The sequence below is a fragment of the Leptosomus discolor genome, chromosome 6 (genome assembly GCF_034619465.1).
Source record: "Leptosomus discolor isolate bLepDis1 chromosome 6, bLepDis1.hap2, whole genome shotgun sequence".
NCBI classification, from domain to species: domain Eukaryota; kingdom Metazoa; phylum Chordata; class Aves; order Leptosomiformes; family Leptosomidae; genus Leptosomus; species Leptosomus discolor.
Genome location: NC_141396.1, coordinates 20,632,435 through 20,650,728, shown reverse-complemented (window position 1 = coordinate 20,650,728; position 18,294 = coordinate 20,632,435). Strand labels below are relative to the sequence as shown.

The 18,294-nt window shown below is 43.3% G+C and overlaps 1 protein-coding gene across 1 annotated transcript in view; it reads right to left on the bottom strand.

The window, feature by feature from the left end:
• Nucleotides 1-17,915, bottom strand: part of VSTM4 (V-set and transmembrane domain containing 4) — a 35,874-nt gene extending 17,959 nt beyond the window's left edge. The window contains exons 1-5 of the mRNA XM_086467123.1: nucleotides 17,735-17,915; nucleotides 11,856-12,254; nucleotides 5,927-5,995; nucleotides 4,345-4,452; nucleotides 207-240 (exon numbers count right to left, since the gene is read on the bottom strand). Coding sequence (XP_086323249.1) covers nucleotides 207-240; nucleotides 4,345-4,452; nucleotides 5,927-5,995; nucleotides 11,856-12,254; nucleotides 17,735-17,915 — 791 coding nt within the window. The remainder of the gene's footprint in view (nucleotides 1-206; nucleotides 241-4,344; nucleotides 4,453-5,926; nucleotides 5,996-11,855; nucleotides 12,255-17,734) is intronic.
• Nucleotides 17,916-18,294: the final 379 nt, after the last annotated feature.

Here is an 18,294-nt window from a genome sequence, read left to right as displayed (position 1 = left end):
CAGGACCTACAGCTAGATAGTCCAGGTAGATGTCTTTTATCATGCACAGCAGATGTTGGCTTGCAGGCACATTTATGAGTCATGGACGAGGGACTCATCCTCCTGTAGGCATTTTGGAAGACATGACTCATATTCTTCAGCATACATAGTAAAACAAAACCAGAACTGGTGCCTTGGTTACAGTAAACAGAAGTGTAATCTCCTACCTGTTCTGGGGGCATTTCACCAGGTAATGCTTCACTGTTAAAGAAAAAGAAAAAAAGAAAGAGAATGTGTCTTCACACCAACACAGTTTATGAGTTACAAATGGGCACTGCAGGTAGACCTGTGTTGCTGAGACAGTGGAGTTGCCAGGTTGTTATACTGGGAGAACTGCTAACCACCACCATGCTAAGGCAGGGTGCATTAAAATGTAGTCTGGCTCAAAGACATAGCTAGGCTTGGGAGAGGGGAATGTAGCAAACAACAAAAATCTTCTGTGGAAGTGCTGGGCAACACACATTCCAGTGGTCAGCCCAGTCAGAAGACAGCTTGCTAAGGAAAAGCACAGCAGGCCAGTAATTTTACTTTGAAGACTTTTTTTTTCCCTTGTGGTGCCTCTATTTATTTCCAGAAACCTGAAATAAACCATTCACCCACAGGAGCCACCGTAGTTCCTAATGTAAGCGAGATTGTGGCCTCAGGCCTAAAGGGGTTGCCTCCTGGGATGGGATCAGAGGTCCAGTCCAGCCACTATCCTGTCTCTGACAGCTGTGTGTGTGTGCTGTATAAATCTTTCTGCTTTGTATTCCTTTGAATCAGCAGTCCGGAGCAAGGGCAGCTCACCTCCGCCCCCTCCCCACCCTGCAGTCTTTTAGGAGTCAAGGTGCTCTTTTGTGGCTTAGTGGCCTCTGTGCTCTGCCCAAGCTGTGCTGCACGCTGAGTGCAGAGACAGGCAGGCAGAAGGAGAGGCTCTGGCTCTTCTGGTCATCCTGCTGCCAACTCATTTCTCAGAAGGAAAAGAGGGTGCATCCCTGGGCCATGATGTGAAATTGAATACAACATATACAACCCCCTCCCTTTATGTTCTCTGTTCTTTAAAAGTCCGTGAAAACCAGACCACAGTGCATTTACATGATTATGCCCTTCTCTAGAGGGAAGTTTTCATATTTGGTCTTACCTAAATTCTCCCATTCTAAGGAAGCTACACAGCTCCTAGGGGGTACATTTTAGTCCTAAGGAAGGAGGAGCTGAGAGGACTAGGAACTGGGGCTAACACAGGGGCCATGTCTAAGCCAGCCAAGTCAGTGTTCCGTCTCTCCGTCTGGCCTTTTTTAGATGTACAGAACAGTAAGCCTGACCCTTTGAGAGGAAGGGTGCTTTGGGATGCTCATGTACCCTGTTGACATGCTTTTGAGCATCTCTATTATTTTGTTTTGCCCTGTAGTAAATACTCCAAGCCTTTGAACCAGGGATTGCGAAGAGCAACCACTCCTGTAACAAATGGGCATAAGCTTCCACCAAAACCACAAAGGGGTTGCCAACTACAATCATTGCTGCTTCCCACAGCATCCCATAGCTGCCCTGTGCTATGGGCCAGCCCCAGCTGCAAAGCCAATCCAATCAAACCGAGGGAGCTCCTTTGGTGAGTAACTGGGTTCAGTATTACCCTTTTCATGTCAGAGCTAGGATCTGCTTGGGTTTCACAGACACTCCAGAGGGATCATCTCCAGCTTCATGTCCTGCAAATCCCAACTTTTAGTTCTGGTATGAGTTACTCCTTGTTCCAGGCTGGGCTGTTCTTGAAAAGGGCTGGGCAGGTTTCCCTCCCTATTCTCCCTGTGCTTACTTGTGTCTGCCTCCACTCTCTGTATGCGGTGGTGGAGTGGAGTGGGGTGGGGTGAGACAGGGCAGGGCAGGGCAGAGGAGGGCAGGTTATCCTCCTTGTGGTGTTAGGGCTGAGGAACTGGTGGAGGAAGCTGGAGTGGTGGGAGAGTGGAGGGAGCTGTGGGTGTCTGTGACAGGGGTGAGGTCACTAGAGAGGTTCAGGGAGAAGCCCTGGTGGAAATTTGCCCCAGCAAGGTGAGGTAAGGAGATAGTTTTGGTTGTCCTGTGCCCCTGAGCTGGTCTCAAGGGGAAGAGCAGAGCCAGGCTTCTCTTGGAGGTCCTCTGAGAAAGATGACGTGGCAACTACCTCACTGAAGGTGGAAGAAGGCAGTGGCTGGAGCCTGCCCGAAGGCTCGGAGTGATGCAGAAGAAGGTTTGCTTTGCTGTCCCTGTCTTTTCTCCTTTCCTAAAGGAAGGATGGACTTCATGATTTCACTGCAGGCTCTTTTCACATGAATACTAGTATCTGCTTAGTTCAGCCCAGGATGGAGTTACAGAGGGCTGAGGATGGAGAAAAGGTAAGATAATGCTTTTGAGGAATGATGCTTTATTCTAACAGTCTGAATGAGAGAACACTGCTGTTGGCTGACAGGGTGGGTGTCCTGTGGCCAGACCCTAACCCCTGGAAGGTGCCTCTGGAGGGGCTAGAGGAGTGTTGAGGGAGGAAGGGGGCTCTTTTTGCCCCATACCTATATGGCTGAGTAGAAGCAGCACCTCCCAGGGAACTGCTGCTCCCTGGGGCAGAAGTTCAGGGCTGAACTTGCTGTCGTGGCCCAGAGGCTGTGGGGAGAAAAAGCAACATGGGGCTGGCGGAGGGTGTGTCCGTCACTGATGCTTCTTCCACTGCTGCTTCAGAAATTTTAATTCCCTGATGTTTGACTGGATGCTTAGCCAATTAATGTGGCTCTGGAAAATACTCTGATCAGGCAGTTCTAGCTGAAAGACTTGCATGAAAATCTTATCATTGTATGCTGAGATGTGTCTGCTAACCTTTATTCTGTTATATTTCCATTGAATCCACAAGTTTAACGCTGCCAGTGTTTACTGGATAATGTTCAAAATCTAAATAAAAATTTGGTGAAGCCTGCAATTATTCAGATACTAGGGTAGTGAAGAAAAGATATAGCCGGTCAGAAGAAATTACTTTTTCTCTGTTGTATATGCTTATTCTATATTGTATTCTATATTATTTCTATATTTAAATGGTATTGGTTCAATGTAAAGAGACCTTTTCTTCAAGCTGCTTGATGCTTACACCAGTGTAAATCAACAAAACCAGAAGCAAAATCTCAAGAAAAACCAGGATACATCGGTATGCCTACCACTTGTGGCTTCATGGTGACTCACTATGACCAACATACTTAAGTGTGGGTACTCCCTTGGCAAAAAACCTTTGTCATCACTTAGCAGGGTAGGAAGAATAACATTGATCTTGCTCCTTCCTCTTGGCAAGTGGAGTTGTTGGCTTCAGTTAGAATCAGAGTTACTCTACTGAGCGCACTACTGCAAGCCACAGCCTGAAATGTGTTTGTGGTCATGCAAGGACTTCTGTATACATCTATTTTTGGTTTACATGTCTTCTCCCTCGTGTCTCTAAGTCACTCATTCCTTCATGGTATGTGTGTAATGCTGAAGAGGCAGCAAAGTCACAATTCACTCCTGTCATTAACAGGACAAATCACTAACCAAACTCTTTTTGAAAGCTATCTGTTCAGGGATGGTCCTTACGCTCTCCTCTAACATGGCTGCTAAGCATGCTGGTACTTCATCCTCACAGCTTGTGTGAGGTCTCCAAATAAACCACTCTTAAACCAAAATGAAATTAGAGCCTGCACTGGCTACTCCACAGATCTGAAATAGCACTTTTGATTAAAACAGGGCTGCTTTCATGCAGATGTAGCCTCTTTGAGAAACCCTCTCTGAGGAAGAGAAGAATGAAAGAGTAATCCTTGATCTTGACAGATTATTATAAAAAGGCAGGTCTGAACGATGAGATGATGCTGTAGTTTCAAAGAATGCTACAAATGAGAGAGTGCTAATAACAACCCGCATATGCCCAAGAGTATTAACAGCTAGTCAAGAAGGGAGAAGAAAACAGAACAGAATAAGACTGCTTTGAAAGCCCTCTAAACATCTGGAGAAATGTTAGCTAGATCGGATCAGAATGCAATTTAATGATGCAGCACTTGGTCATCTTTGAAAGAAGTCCCAACAACTTTCAATCTACGTTTACGCAAAGCTGAAAGATTTTGAAAAGTCCAAAGCAATTTTAAAGTAAAACAGCTATTCAAAGGGAGCAAAATGCCTTTGTTCTAGTTTTGCTGGCAGAAATATTTTCTTCTACCAATAATTTTTTCGTTTTTATTAAAGTCAAGGCAAGGAGATATTTCTCTTTCCTGCTTTTTCTTCATTCTCCTTCTCCCCCCTCTCACTCTTTGATAAGGGCCTTGCAGTCCACAAGAATGACATTTCACTCACCTGTGGATCTCCTCTTGTTCAGAAGTGACTGACAGAGAATGACAAGTGTAAAAAGGAGGACGCTGATGATTCCTAGTGAACACACAAACACTGCATACACATACAGATCTGAAAGCCAAGCATAGATGACGGTCAGTGTTGCAGCTGTATGCTTCATGATTACAGGATGGAAAAAAGTTACATCTACAAGATCCAAATAGACCCCAGCTCAAAAGATTTAAGGTAACAGTTCAGAAGTAATTCAACCTTGAAACCTTCATACAGTGTCCTGCTCAGTTTAAAATTTGGTTGAAGTCTCCATAAATGCATAATGCATGTAGGTGTAACTACACTTAAAAGAGCTTACTGTCAGGAAGGAGGAAAGGGCTGGTTTGGGTTTTTTTCTTTTCTTTTCTTTCCTTTTTTTTTTTTTTTTTTTTTGGTGTGGCAACTGAAAAACAAAAGGACTTCAGTTGGATTATTTCCCAGTTCAAACAGCTGTACCTTTTTTTTTTTTTAAATAAAAAAAAAAAAGAAAAAGAAAAATGGGGGGAAGTGCTGAGTGGTTGAGGAATAAGAAAGAAAATCTGCGATTGCTTCTTCTGGTGGCAGCACTGGCTTAAAATTTTTGTATTTTTTTTCCAATCTACAGCCTCAGTCTTCCTTTATGGCTTTCATTCAGGTGCCATAACACATTCCCAGTGGAGCTGACAGGAGTTGTGCCATGGCAGATCAAGATGGAATATTTTGTTCAGAAGGAGAAGAAATCTTTAATGACTTATTTCTGCTTTTACTAGAACGCTAAATAGAGTACTTTAAGGATGCTCTACCCATTAATGTCTTGAAATGTCCTTAGGGAAGTATATTGGCTTCTTTCTTGCTTCACAGAGAGGAAACTAAGCCTCAGAGGTCAAGTGTTCTTGTAGAAAATAGTGCTGCTGGAACTAGACCTCTGACCTGCAATTCTGTGCTTCATTCCCCTTACACAGTATAAAAATACAGTTTCTAAATTGTGGTTTAAACAGCAAGGGTCCCCAGGCCATCCTGCACGCAAGCACTCCTGCCTGGCAGGCAGCACAGCAGCTGCAAATGCTGTGCTGGTGCTCCAGGTTGGGGCAGGAGGAGGAGGTGGGAATCTAAACTGCGTGCAAATTCTAGATTTCAGTCTCCTGGAACAATTGTCCACTAGTCTACACAGAAAATACTGCTTACCTTGAAACTCAAGGGAGCTTTAAGCTGCTCTTGCAGTGCAGAACGTGTTTGGTGAGCAGTTTCTAAGGCTAGTGGGAACATAGAGTGCTTGGTACCTCTTCGGCACACTCAACACGTTCCTGGATAACAGTTCGCATTTGCATTGCATGATTAGCCAGGCATAGGTTATTTTCCCATTGACCATAACAAATATATAGGACACTGAAGCTGGAGACTTCTATACTCTTTTCTCCAGCACCCCTTGTACTCTGTGGGATGGTTTCTCAGGCAAGGCCTGAGTTTGCACAGAAACTAGCAAAATTGGTCCTGATTGGGACACTTTAGTTGTCCTGTAGCATTGGACTAAACTAACATCTTGTATAGAACCAGTAGCAGTTAGATGCATCTTTACCTGCAAAAAACTTCCAAGCTTCATGGTTTTTCTTGAAAGTGGGATCATCAGAAGATTTGGAAGAAATCACTGAAAAAAAGCAAAGACATGACAAGAACTGAAAATGTATGGCATAAAAAGTTAGGACTTCTTGAAGTAAATGTAGTTCTGCCTTAGACCTCAGTGCCCCAAGATCTTGCTTTGTCTCACAGGATAATCACCTTCCAATGAAACACTTCAGTTACGAAAGAGCATTATAAAAATATCTTCCAGCGAATCTCATCTGGCTTGGCACCCCCCACGAGTGTGGTATGGCTTGAGACTGCCTCCTTGTTGTCATCTTATTCTGGGAAGATGCAATGTGTGGCTCTTCAATCAAAAGTTAAATGCACTGAGCAGCAAGAGGATAGAAACATACTTTAGAAGAGTCTAGGCCTTAGAAAGGACTGACCACGTGTTTGTAAGGTCTGTAATGGCTTTGTGGGGATGGCCTGAGTATCCCAGGGAAAAAACTGTCATTAATGTTGAATGTAGCTGGTTTTATTCCAATTCTGTGTTCTCAGTTACCCAGAATTTGTACCTCTCGGGTTCCAGTTTGTGTTTCTGTCCCAAAACAGGCTATTTCTGAGAGAGGAGGTGAACAAATTTTGCTCAAGAGAATGGAATTTATTTTCCCTTGTAGTCATATATTAAGAAGGAATTTTAACACTATAGTCTATTTTTAAGTCTTAGAGGTTAAGGAAAAAAAATAATTGGAAGAGCAGTAGCTTTACTGAAGGCCTCCTTAGAATTGACTTGGAGCCAGTCACATTAGGCACAGCTTCTTTAAAAAACAGGGAAGTTGTTCTAGCAATGCTTGGCACTGAAGTAATCTCTGCCAACATGACAGCATTTCCCCAGCTTCAGGACTGACTCTGTAGGTCCCTGACTTTGTCCAACTTGCTTTCCTTCCAAAGCTTTTGTGGATGACCTTTGGCAGATTGAACTACCCTGCAATTCCTACAACAGCACCCAAATAACACATCGAGAGACCCCAAGGGAGAGCACTACTCATGAGTTTTCTTCTTCCCTCAAAAGTTGGCTTCTATGTTGTGCCTTTTAAAGATACACGGATATGATACCTTCCTATCTGCAAAAAACACATCCATACATGCGTGGACTTTCTGAAGCATGTGCAAATGCTTCAGAAATTACATATCTGAGCTGGAAAGCAGAATGCATCTACTTACCCTCAGTGTCCTTGTCTGAGCTGTAGGAACAGACTAGGCTGAACATCTTAATTAATGTAAATGGCTCCATCACTGGCATATCAATGGCCATTGACTGTTGAGTGCAGAATACCTAAAATTCTCAGCTAGTGTAATTCCCCTGCCTATGTGTGGGAGTTTTTTCCTGAGAAGAAAGGCTGCATGACCACAAGTTGTACTAGCTCACCTTTACAGCCTAGAAAAAAGGCTGACACAGACTATGCTCTAACTTATTAAGAGGGAAAATAGCTGCAGAGTTTGCACAGAATTGTCTTCTGTTTTTCAGAAGGAGGAGCAGACTACAGAGCTCTGGGCAAATGAATGCATGTCAGTATCACAACAGCTGTACAATCTGGCACTAGAATCCAAATGCTCTGACTGCTGGATGGCTGTTCAAAACCCCTTCTGCTCTCCTCAGCCAGATTGTTTATGCATGCTGACATTTTTTTGATGTTCACTATGTTCATCTATGATTTTTCTTTTGCTAGCAACCATTGCAATGGAATAGGAGTCTAGTGATGTCCTTCAGATTGCCAATGAGGTCTGAACCTCCAAGACAGGTTCACATGGCAAAACATTAAAGAGCAAATGTGTTACTGGAAAGGGAATTCATTAAGGAGTGCCCTGTAGAGATGTGAGGTGTGGGGCTAACTCAATGGCTATGGAACTGCTTTCAGGACTAATAAAATCTTCTGTTCAGTTGTGATGGGAAGTACATCCTGAATAGTTTAACAAATCTACTAATTTGTTAAATGAAAGCATCACATGTGTAGATTTTGGGCAAGTATTTTAGAATATCTTCCCAGAAAAAAAAAAAAAAAGGCTTTTCTTTATTTTGGGGGGGAAAAAAATATCTTGCATTCCTGTATCTTGCAACATTTTTACCATTAGAAAACACCACATGTGACTGATATTTAATAGAATTCAGGCTCTGTTCTATGGGAAACTCTGACACATAAACTTCCCAACAAGACAGATTGTTCTGATCGTTTCTACTTGTTTGTGTTGTCTATTCCAGCAGGATTATAGTCGAACTGCTTAATTTTCTATGTTTGTTCTCCTACATGTAGTCTCTTCTCTTGGACTGTAAACCATTTGGAACAGGTATTGCTCTTCCTTAGAGATGTGCAGTACCTTGCATAGTGAACTTGAAGGATTACCCAACTGTAAATGATGGTTTGGAGGTGCTACATATTGTTCTGAGAAGACTACTCAATATTTTGCTTTTTCTGATAGGAAGGCAGTGCGAGAACAGTCTTTCTGAAGTCTTTTTTTCCTTAGATAAGCTGCTTTCTTCTGTTAGCAATAGCCTGATCAGCTCTGAAAGATGCAGAGTGTTTTTTTGTGAGGAGGTGTATGACAGGTGGTCTGACAATATTTTATATTGCTTTTTCTTCTGCTGCCATCTACCTGGAACATATCATTCCCTTTGTAAGCACTCCTGACAAATCCCTATGTTTCACTACAGGCATTTAAGAAATTCCATCATTCAGTGAATGAGAAAACACTCTTTAAAATGCTGACCTGCTCTATGCAATAACATTGTCACAGGAAAATCCTAAAAATTATTCTTCATCTGATTTTCTCTTTTTTTCTTTTTTTTTTCCCCATGAGCCTCTTATTTGTTCTGCACTCCTTGGGTACCTCTATTGGTCTATTTTGAAAGTCTTTCACACAAGAAATATTTGTTATTCATTCTGTCCTTCAATTATTACTCTTGGAGTCGGCTACCTGGTCTGGTGCAGAGGATCTGAGGGGAAGGGTCAGTATAGTGTAAGCCCCCAGCTGAAACAGCACTCTCCTCCACCTTTTATCTCTGTCTCTTGACACCAGACCTGACCCTCTCTAGCTTCCTTCCCTTAAGTTACTCTCAGAAATTCTTCTCCAAAGCACTGGGAAAAAGTGTAGTCTATCCTCTAGGAGACTCCAGGATTGTATGGTGGCCTCCTAGCCCCGCTTGTAGGCCTGCAATCTTCAGCCCTGACCATCCATTTGAGGTGCTGTTGGAAGTGACAACACCTGGTAGTTACTCTCAGCCTCTCCTCCTCTTCTTCCCTGGCACAGCATTTGAACCGCTTGTTCTTTGTTGTTGAAGATGAGAGCCTTGGCTTCCTTTCCCCACACCAGTCACCAAAGGTGGGAGGCTGAGGAAGTTGGGATGACCAGTCCTGCTTGCCAATTCCCTCTTGACAGGGGCTGAACCTCTCCTTTAGCCAAATCTAGAGGGGTGAAGGAGGAAGAGATTGGGAGAGGAGGAGAGCCAGTTCCTAGCCAAGCAAAGGAACAGCAGGGAAGAATGACTGCTGAGCACGAAGCAAACTAACGCCTGAAGTCTGTAAGGCTAAATCGTGCTTGCAATAGTTTCATTTCATGTCCCTGTGTGGTTACAAGACTAACCACCGTGTCTTGGCTCCAGCCACTCAACATGGGGTCAGTGCTTGTAAAACTTAATGCGCCCCAGAGATTAAGATGGCTGAGTTCAGGAGATGTTGGGCTTTAGTGTTTTTACTCCTCCCTGTTTAAAAACAAGAGAGTGAAAACAGCAACAAAAATCAAGCAAGAAACTGTTCTTTGAGCTGTGAAGATAATGAATTCTGTGTTCTGTACCGAAATGGCTCCCCTCTCCACAACAGCTTTAGTACTGCACTCCTTCTCCTGCGGTGTGTCCAGGAGCCCCAGTTACTGACTGCAATGTGGAAGGTTACTGGACACATGACAGCTCAAGAACAATAATTACCTTTTTTGTTCTTACAGCTTTCCTTCAGTGAGGAAGTTCATACAGATCTTCTCTCCCTCCCCTCAGCCAATTTCACATTACTTGTACAACCTTAATATCTTTAAGACCCTTATCTCATTAAAATCAGCCCATAGATTCAAAAGGGTGACGACTAGTTGATAGCATGATCATACAGGCTTTGGTTTCTTTAGGGTACCAGGTTATGGATTACAGATGACATTTGGCTGCAAGGTTACATTTCTGAACCATGGTACATGGTGATTTGTATCTAGGAGTCTAATGAACTTTGGTAAAATTTTCCTTTACGTCCCAGTTTTGTGGTCTTCTGTGCAAAAGAAGTGTGGCTGATGTACAAAGCTGGTGTCTGGGCGCTTGAGGGGTGGGCATTTCCCTGGTGGGGACAGGTAAGGGGTTGGCGTTCCCATTTGGATATGGGTCCTGCTCTGTCATTATTTATATTTCTGACAGTCTGAAACTAGGAAACAGAAGAAATCCCATACGAATGTCTTAGAGGCTTTCCAGGCAAGTATTGCATGCCCAATAAGACCAAATAGTTTAGACTAGGATTTTCTTGCTGTTGTTTGAAATTAATCCATGGTCTTTGCTACTAATTCAAACAGAACTTCAGCTTTGGGTTGTTAGTGTCTTTTTTCATTGCTAGTAATAATCAGCTAATTACATTATATTAATGCCATGATTTCTCAAGGCAGATTTAAACCTTGCTGGTCAACATGAATCTGTTCTTTATCTCATGTTATATTGTATTTTTCGTATCTTTGTTCTCAATTTTGTAGTAGATCAAAGTGAAAGCTTGTGGTACCTGAGAGCTATCCACAGGAGATCATACACTCAAAAAGATTATTTTTTACTGTCTCATTTCTCTCCCTGGTGTTTTTATAATCTGAAAGCACTACAGAAACCTGAAAGATATCAGTGAAGCTGGCATCGAGGGAATGTGCTTTGTATTAAGACCACATAAACGTATTCAAATCCATTGTGAAAAGGTCTATAGTCAGTGGAGTTCCCTCAGACCAAAACTGGTTTCAGAGGAGAGCTAGGACCATTTTCACCAAAACATAAGGTAGACAAGTGAGATTAGAGTTTCCCAGCTACAGGTATAATTTTGGGGTTCTAAACACAATGATAAATTTAGCATGAACAGGAATGGCAGAAACTTCATGAAGTACAGTTTCCTCCCACAAGTTTTTCTGTGACTGCTGGATGAGCCTCTTGAATTTCCAGACCCATGGACCAAGCAGTCACCCTTGATTTTTGGCATTATCTCGAGTTGGCCCTGTGGGAAATCAACTTTTCTGTTTATAAAGCCACAAGGAGGACACTAGTTTGCTCTCTAGTGCTAATGGCACAACTGCTGAGCTCAACCAGTCCTTCTAAGGAGTTTGTTCTCTAAAAGCCAGTTTCACCTGTCTCTGAAAGTGTGGGTGTGGTGGCATTTGTTAAGTTTGAGCTGACCCATCCCAAAGAGAAGGCCTATTTTCAGCTTGGTTCAAAAACCTTACTTCTTGCTGGTCACTTCTTTATCTGAATTTCAATACCAGAAGGCTGCTCACTGTTCTTCTAGCTCTGCTTTCTGGCTACAAGTGGTATAAACAAAAGTACAGAAGTAATACTAGAAATGCTACTTAACCAACAGCTGTACTAGATCTAAAAGCAATGAAAACACCAAGAGAGAGGTAAACATAGATCTAAAATATAATGTTTCTATTTCTGGCCAACCCACTGCATTTTCTCCTACATATCTACAAATCTTCTCACTTTCTTACATTTTATTATGTGCTGAATAATGCTTAAATCATAATGTGTTAGTAAAGAAGTTGAGTATTAGGTTTTCTTCTCATATCCACAGATAACACTTAAAAATAACCTAACTTCAAATGTCTTATGGATGAACTTGCAAGAAGGGATCACGGGACAAGAAAAATGATGGAATTGAAATCTATCTTACCTCTTATTTCAGTAGCTGCTGTGCCATTTGACCATGCTGTCCACTTATTCTTGTGTTTGCCAATTTCTTGGGCTTTGCATATATAATGTCCTTGGTCTGTTTGCTGGAGGCTTAGAATAAGAAATTTGTACATAGTTCCATGTTTCTCTTTAAGAAGGTGAAGTCTTTGCTTGTGGAAATGATGAGTATAATTTCCATAATACTGGACAGACCCAAACTTTGTCATTTTGATCATCAGATACTCCTGGGCAGGTGATGCAGCGAAGACCCACCGCACAGCCAGCAAATTATCTGTCTTTCTCTTTTGAGAAATGTGACAGTAAAGGGTAGCATTATCTCCTTCAGAGTATCGCACTGTTGGTCCCGGAGACACTGTCACATTTAAAGCCTCACAAACATCTGCAAAGGAAAGAAAAGATGGTGAGAATCCTCCATATGGCACAACAGCACCATAATCTGTCCCTGCGTGCAAGTCCACAGCAGGTAAACTGATGGTACCCATTCAGTGTGCAGCAATTGAATGAGCTTTTAGAACCTGACATCTTCTGTCTCTCTGTGAATGTTAAAGATGGTATGAGGCCCTGCTTCAGCAAATATGCTCTAGTATTCTTGCTGTCGCTAATTAATAAGACAGGGTTGAAGAGGATGCCTTGCTGCTGTCATAGATCCAACATCACATAATCTTTTGTCAGTCTGAATAAGCATTAATCTAAAACTATCTTGGAGAAAGAGTGAAGAATGTCTTTTGGAAAGCTGTTCCACGACCAGCTCTTTTGATGACTTGCATCCTTCTTAGGATATCCAAGCTAAATTGTTTCAATAGCCAGTTTATCCACTTTTGTTCCTGTGCCAACTTTAAGTTTAAATAGTGTTTTCTTCTCTGGCACTTTCTTCCTGACTCCATATAGAAAGCAATCATCTGGTGTCTCAGTCTTCGCTTTGTTGAACTAAAGAAGCCAAGCTCTGTTATTTTCCTCTAGTAAAGTAGTGTCTCTACTTCCCTATTCACCTTAATAGCCCTTCTCTGCATTGGTTCCATTTTAAATTTTGGTTTTGATTGTAATTATTTTAATTTTTTTTTTTTTTTCTGTGGGTGGGTGGAATTACAGACAGTGTCTGGAAAGAAGCTCTCCAACCTCCCGTGAAATACTCATGGTACTTCCCAGATTTGATTGGGATATCCCAGAATTATTTTGTCCTTTTTCATATTTTAACATGTGATTATATGTCAGTTTGTAATTAAATAATATACTTCGGCATTTTCCCTTCTTTGTCATTTGCAGTTCAGTTCCTAGTGTATCAAAGAAAATCTTACTAATCCTCAAGTATGTGACTTTGCTTTACTAAGTTCTGGTCCACTTTTGTTACTTGGTCCCCAATTGCTATTCCAATCTTACACTAACTTGATAAGGTCACATAATTTCAACGTGCATGCTTCTGTCTACTTCATTTAGACATCATTTCTGCAAACCTTACATGATACTGTTCCCTAGATGATCATTGAAAGACTACTACCTCCCTATATGCCCATAACCAACTCCTCACTTTACAGTTCCCCATGGCCTCTGTCTTAAGTAATATTCTCCTTGTCATAAATGGTCATATCAAGCCTGGGTTAAATCCGTCAGCTTAGTCTTTCTGACTACAAATTCAAATTAATCTGACATTATTTGCATGATGAAGTATGATATGAGTTTATATTGGGACAAATGATTATTCCACTTTTCCATTCATTTCTTACTCGTTTTTCTGTTCTTCAGCATGAACCTAGCTTAGACCAGTTGTTTGTGTCTCTGCTTTATTTCTAACCACAACCAGCATAGGTGAAGGCTGAAAGAAGCCCATAGCTGTTTTCCTGACCTGTTTTATGCTGGACTGATTTTCTGAGGCATGGGAATCAACACTCATTCTATTTCCTTCCTAATATACATCAAGAATGCTCTTATTAGTCATATCAGAGCTGGATCCATTTTTGACCGGTGGTATATTGTGCCAACGTGTTCCCTAAATGACTTGTACTCTGTAATCTACCAGTCTGAGGGCATCTACTAGAAAAAGAACCGTAGTTCGACTGTGAGCAAGCACTCCCTGTAATGTACTCTGCAAAGCATGAAATGTCCTCTAAAATGTGAATATTAAGCTTCCTGTTATGTGAATATACTGTGCTCAAATACTAATGAGAACTGCAACTCTGGGAAAAAGATTTTTTCATTTCTGGACACTTTTCTAGCACATCAGCTAGGAACATTTTAACAAAGGGGATGAGCATTTTGGCAGAGACTCTTGTCTGACATCAGCTCCTGAAACACAAACATATATTTATCTTCAAAATAAGCAAGTAAAGTATTTCCATTCTATTTCTGAAGGAGTATTGGAGGCAGAGACTGTGGTTTTATGGCCCAAGTGAAGCCGTGAAATAGAGTGATGAATTGTATCATCTTATTTAAAGTAAATCCACTAAATTAAAGAAGTTACATTGCAGCTGTTTGAGAAGAACCCTCTGAAAATTAAGAGTATAATAATTATTTTGTGTCATTTCAATAGAAAACTCTACCGAGTGTTGTATTTTTTCCAAGTAGACATTATTTTTTCTTTATGAAGGAGAAAATAAGTTGTATAAAGAAAGGGGGTTTTAAAATTTTTTTTTAAGAAACTACAGCTAAGCATGGCCTAAATTAATGATATCATTTTGTCTGTGCATGATGTTTGTGTGTGCAATTCATGTAAGTGCCAAAGCAAGAGATTATTTTGGACTGCAGAAAGCACACAAGTAGAACAGGATGTTGAAATTTAAAATTAAGGCTGAATACCACCAAACTCTTTCCAGGCATGAAAGTTCAGTTATGACTTGCTGGAGTTACCTGACCTTGGTGCTTTACAGGCAGATGTGAAGATAAGATGTCTGCCTCTGCCATAGAAATAAGATTAAATTTTGAAGATTATGCTGCTCAGTAAATAAGGAATAAGTTTAAGAATTTCAGCAATTTTGGGAATTCTCATAATTACTTAGGCTATAAATGTTTAATAAATCATTTCTAAAAATGTGGTTTGGGTAAATGAAAAAGACAAAATTTTTCTACTGAAATTATGAATGTGTTGTGAAAACTGTAAAGAAAAACAATTATGTCATATTCCTGATATGTGAACTTCTTGTTTAAAAAAGCTGGCTAGGATTAATTATGGAATAGAGTCCCAAAATAAAAGGCAAAAGAATCATTGCTTAATTCGAAACTAGGCAGAACACAGTGCCAGAAAGTGCCCAAGAGAAAATACAGATGAATTCAGATATGGCAATGATGGAAGCCTCTGCAAGAAGATAAAGCAGCATTGTACATAGAGTTCTGATCCCTTTCTAGCTGTTTACAGTCATACAAACATTGGTATTTTATACCTAAGGCTTCTACTTTTCCTTTGGGGATATGCCTTTTTATAAGGAAATATCAAATTTTGCATCCTTCATGTTGTCTGATCAGTGGAAACTCATCTCCTCATCTTTCTTCTGTGGCTCCTATTGGTGCGGCTGTACCAGTGCAACAATGGGTAGAGTTTTGGAAATTTCCTGATGCTTTTACCATGATCTCATCTCATCTCATCTCATTTTATGTTGAACAGGGTCAGGTGATGCTTTATATAAAACAAAAAAACAGTGTCTGTTTGACTCTATCCTCCCACTGCCTTTGGAGTAGGAACAGTGGCAGATTTCGGACGAAAGAAGTCATTTACCTCTTATGAGGAAAGGAAAAGCCTCAGTCAGGGCTCCCAGACACCAGTGGAAATGTTTCTCCTGTCTTTAGCAGGCACTGGATCAGCCCCAACATAAGGTTTACCCTTGTAACAGGCTCCTTGCCAAAACAGGAGACTCCTCCACAACTTGAGAGCAGGCTTGTGTGCCAACAGAGCACTGAATTTCTAGACTTCAGATTGCTGCTTCAAGTCAGGAATCACTGTTTTTCTTCTGCTTTCCCAGTATAGCATGATGTAGCCACTCAGGTGGAGCTCGTCACAAGAGTTTTAGTCTTGCTTTTGCTTGGAAAGGGAAATTGCTTGTAGAAAAGGAGAGGAGGCTGAGTCAAAGACTTGAGGATATCTTTGGAATGTGATTAATCATGAAATATGTCTCTTATTTGCAAACAGCTCACTTAGTTGCCCCCATCCCGATGTTTTAGCTGTTTGTTTCTTTGGTACCCTCCATTGGCATGTCTCACTTGCCTCTGAGGAGTCGGGGAAGGTTACTGCTGACTAAACTCTGTTTTGAAAAATACTATTCTTCAAATAGTCCACTTCTCCTTACACCAGTTCAATTCCAAGTATTAGCTAGGCTTGGACTTTGTTGTCTGACATATTACATAGCAAAACACTTTCACGGAATTGTCAGGTGTAACAAATGATACTTTTAGCAGCCAGAAACATGTCTGTGGCAGGGCTGCCCCCTCTGTATGTGCTGGAACAGTAGCAAAGGACCCACAGCCACTGCTGGGTCCTTACGTTTGATGAGCAGTTTCAGCATGAATATGTTTTTCTGGAAGAAAACTACTTTGGTGGAGGTGCTCATGTGCATTACTGCTCACAGTCCAGGTTCAGCACTATACATAGGCCCCTCTTCCTTCCTCCATGGATACTGACAGGCAGAATCTACAACCCACATTCAGGGCTAAGAGGACTTTTTTCCTCGGCCCCTGCTGATAGCTAAGGGACTAGCCATCAGGGTGGTTACCTTCTGACCTCAGTTTTGCCTGACCAGAAGCATATAGGACAGCTTTTATCTGTGTTGTAGTTGTTCTGTGAAACAATGTTCCTGTCAAAGCCTGCTTTATTTTGACTTCTCTACAATTAAAAAGTAAGAAAAGCAGATGAGCGAGGAAGGAGCAAAACTCTTTGTTTAAATGAAAATAATTAGGAGCTGGCTAGCCAGATCACCAAAAGCAACCAGCTGTTTTCAGTTGAACAGATCTGCCTGCAAGTTTCACAAGTCAGAGGCTCCTTCTTGGAGAAATCTTCTGCATTGACTACAGATGGACTTGAACCAAACCTCTGCCTCCACCATCTCCGGCCCTTTTGAGGTGAAGACTTAAATTCAACTCTTTTATTTACCTTGAATGAGCAGGGCTTCCCCAGCCCTCTAACCCTCACTGCACCTTGAGGTTCAGATCCAGACTCTGTCCATTTTGCAGCTTTAGGACATAACGCTGGCCAATGCACCTTTGATTTTGAAGGCATAACGGTCTTGAATGGAGGAGGTTTTTTTACAAGTGACCTACAGGTTCCGTTTCCACCGGACGCCCACGGGATCTAGGCACCTGTGGAAAAACCAGTGCCAAATCTGCCTTTGCCTCAGCTCTGCCTGCAGTTCCACCGTGCAGCTCCACGTTGTCCCGCCTAGCGCAGAAAGAGGCGGAGGACGCATTCCCACCAACTTCTGCATCGGAAGGGGTTTGTTTTTAAAAAGCAGCGTTGCGGATCAGGTCGCTGTGCAGAAACGCTGCTGCCGGGAGCCCGGAAAAGCGGCGGCAGAGCGGGGCGAGGGACCGCCCCGGGGCGGGGGGGCGGGAGGACCTGGCCGGTGGCAGGGGAGCGGGGCGGCGGGGACGCCCGGTCCCGGCGCTGCTGCCGGGCTTCCCCGGGCGGCGGCCCTCCCCAGCCTCTCTCTAAGCCCCGTCTCCTGGTGCCCGAGCCCCGGGCGCTGCCGTGACGCGGGGCCGCTGTTCCTGGCCCCTTCCCCGGGGCGGGGGAAGGGAGCCGGACCCTGCTCCGCGGTGCAAAGGGGCGGGCGGCAGCCCGAGGCAGAGCCCGGGGTCCCGCTGGCGGCCGAGGGGGCTGCCCCGTCCCGGCCGGGAGAGGGCTGCCGGGGCCGGCCGCTGCGCGCCCGCGGTGCCGCTTACCTGGGGCCGTGGCCGTGGCCAGCAGGGCGGCCAGCGCCGCGGCCAGGAGGCGCATGGCCCGCGGGGCGCCGGGTCCCGTCCCGTCCCGTCCCGTCCCGTCCCTCTCTGCCGAGCTGCCTCCCTCCTCCCTGGCCTCTCGCCTCCTCCCCGCCCGGTCCTCCCTTCTCCCCTCGCCTTTCATCTCCTCCCCTTTCTCCTCCTTTTTTTTCCGCTTTCTTCCTTCCCTCCCTACTCCTCTGCTCTTCCCACCGTCCTGCCCATTACTCAACTCTCCTCTTTTTCTCGCCTTCTTTCAGTTCCTTCTCTCCCCACCGAGCTCAAACCTGTGGGATGGCACTAGGGCTAGACAGGGCTGCTCCATCTGTCTTCTCTGTGACCCCCTCCGGGCACACACCCCCTGCCCAAAGGACACAGATCTGTGCAGACGGTAAGTGGGAAGCTTCCTTCCCTGAGCACAGACAACCTCTTTCTGAGTGGGTTAGACAGCCTGGCAGATAGGGCCTGTGGGGCAGGGTGGTGGGACGGGGAAGGCTGTGTTATGCATCCTCCTTGATTTCCCG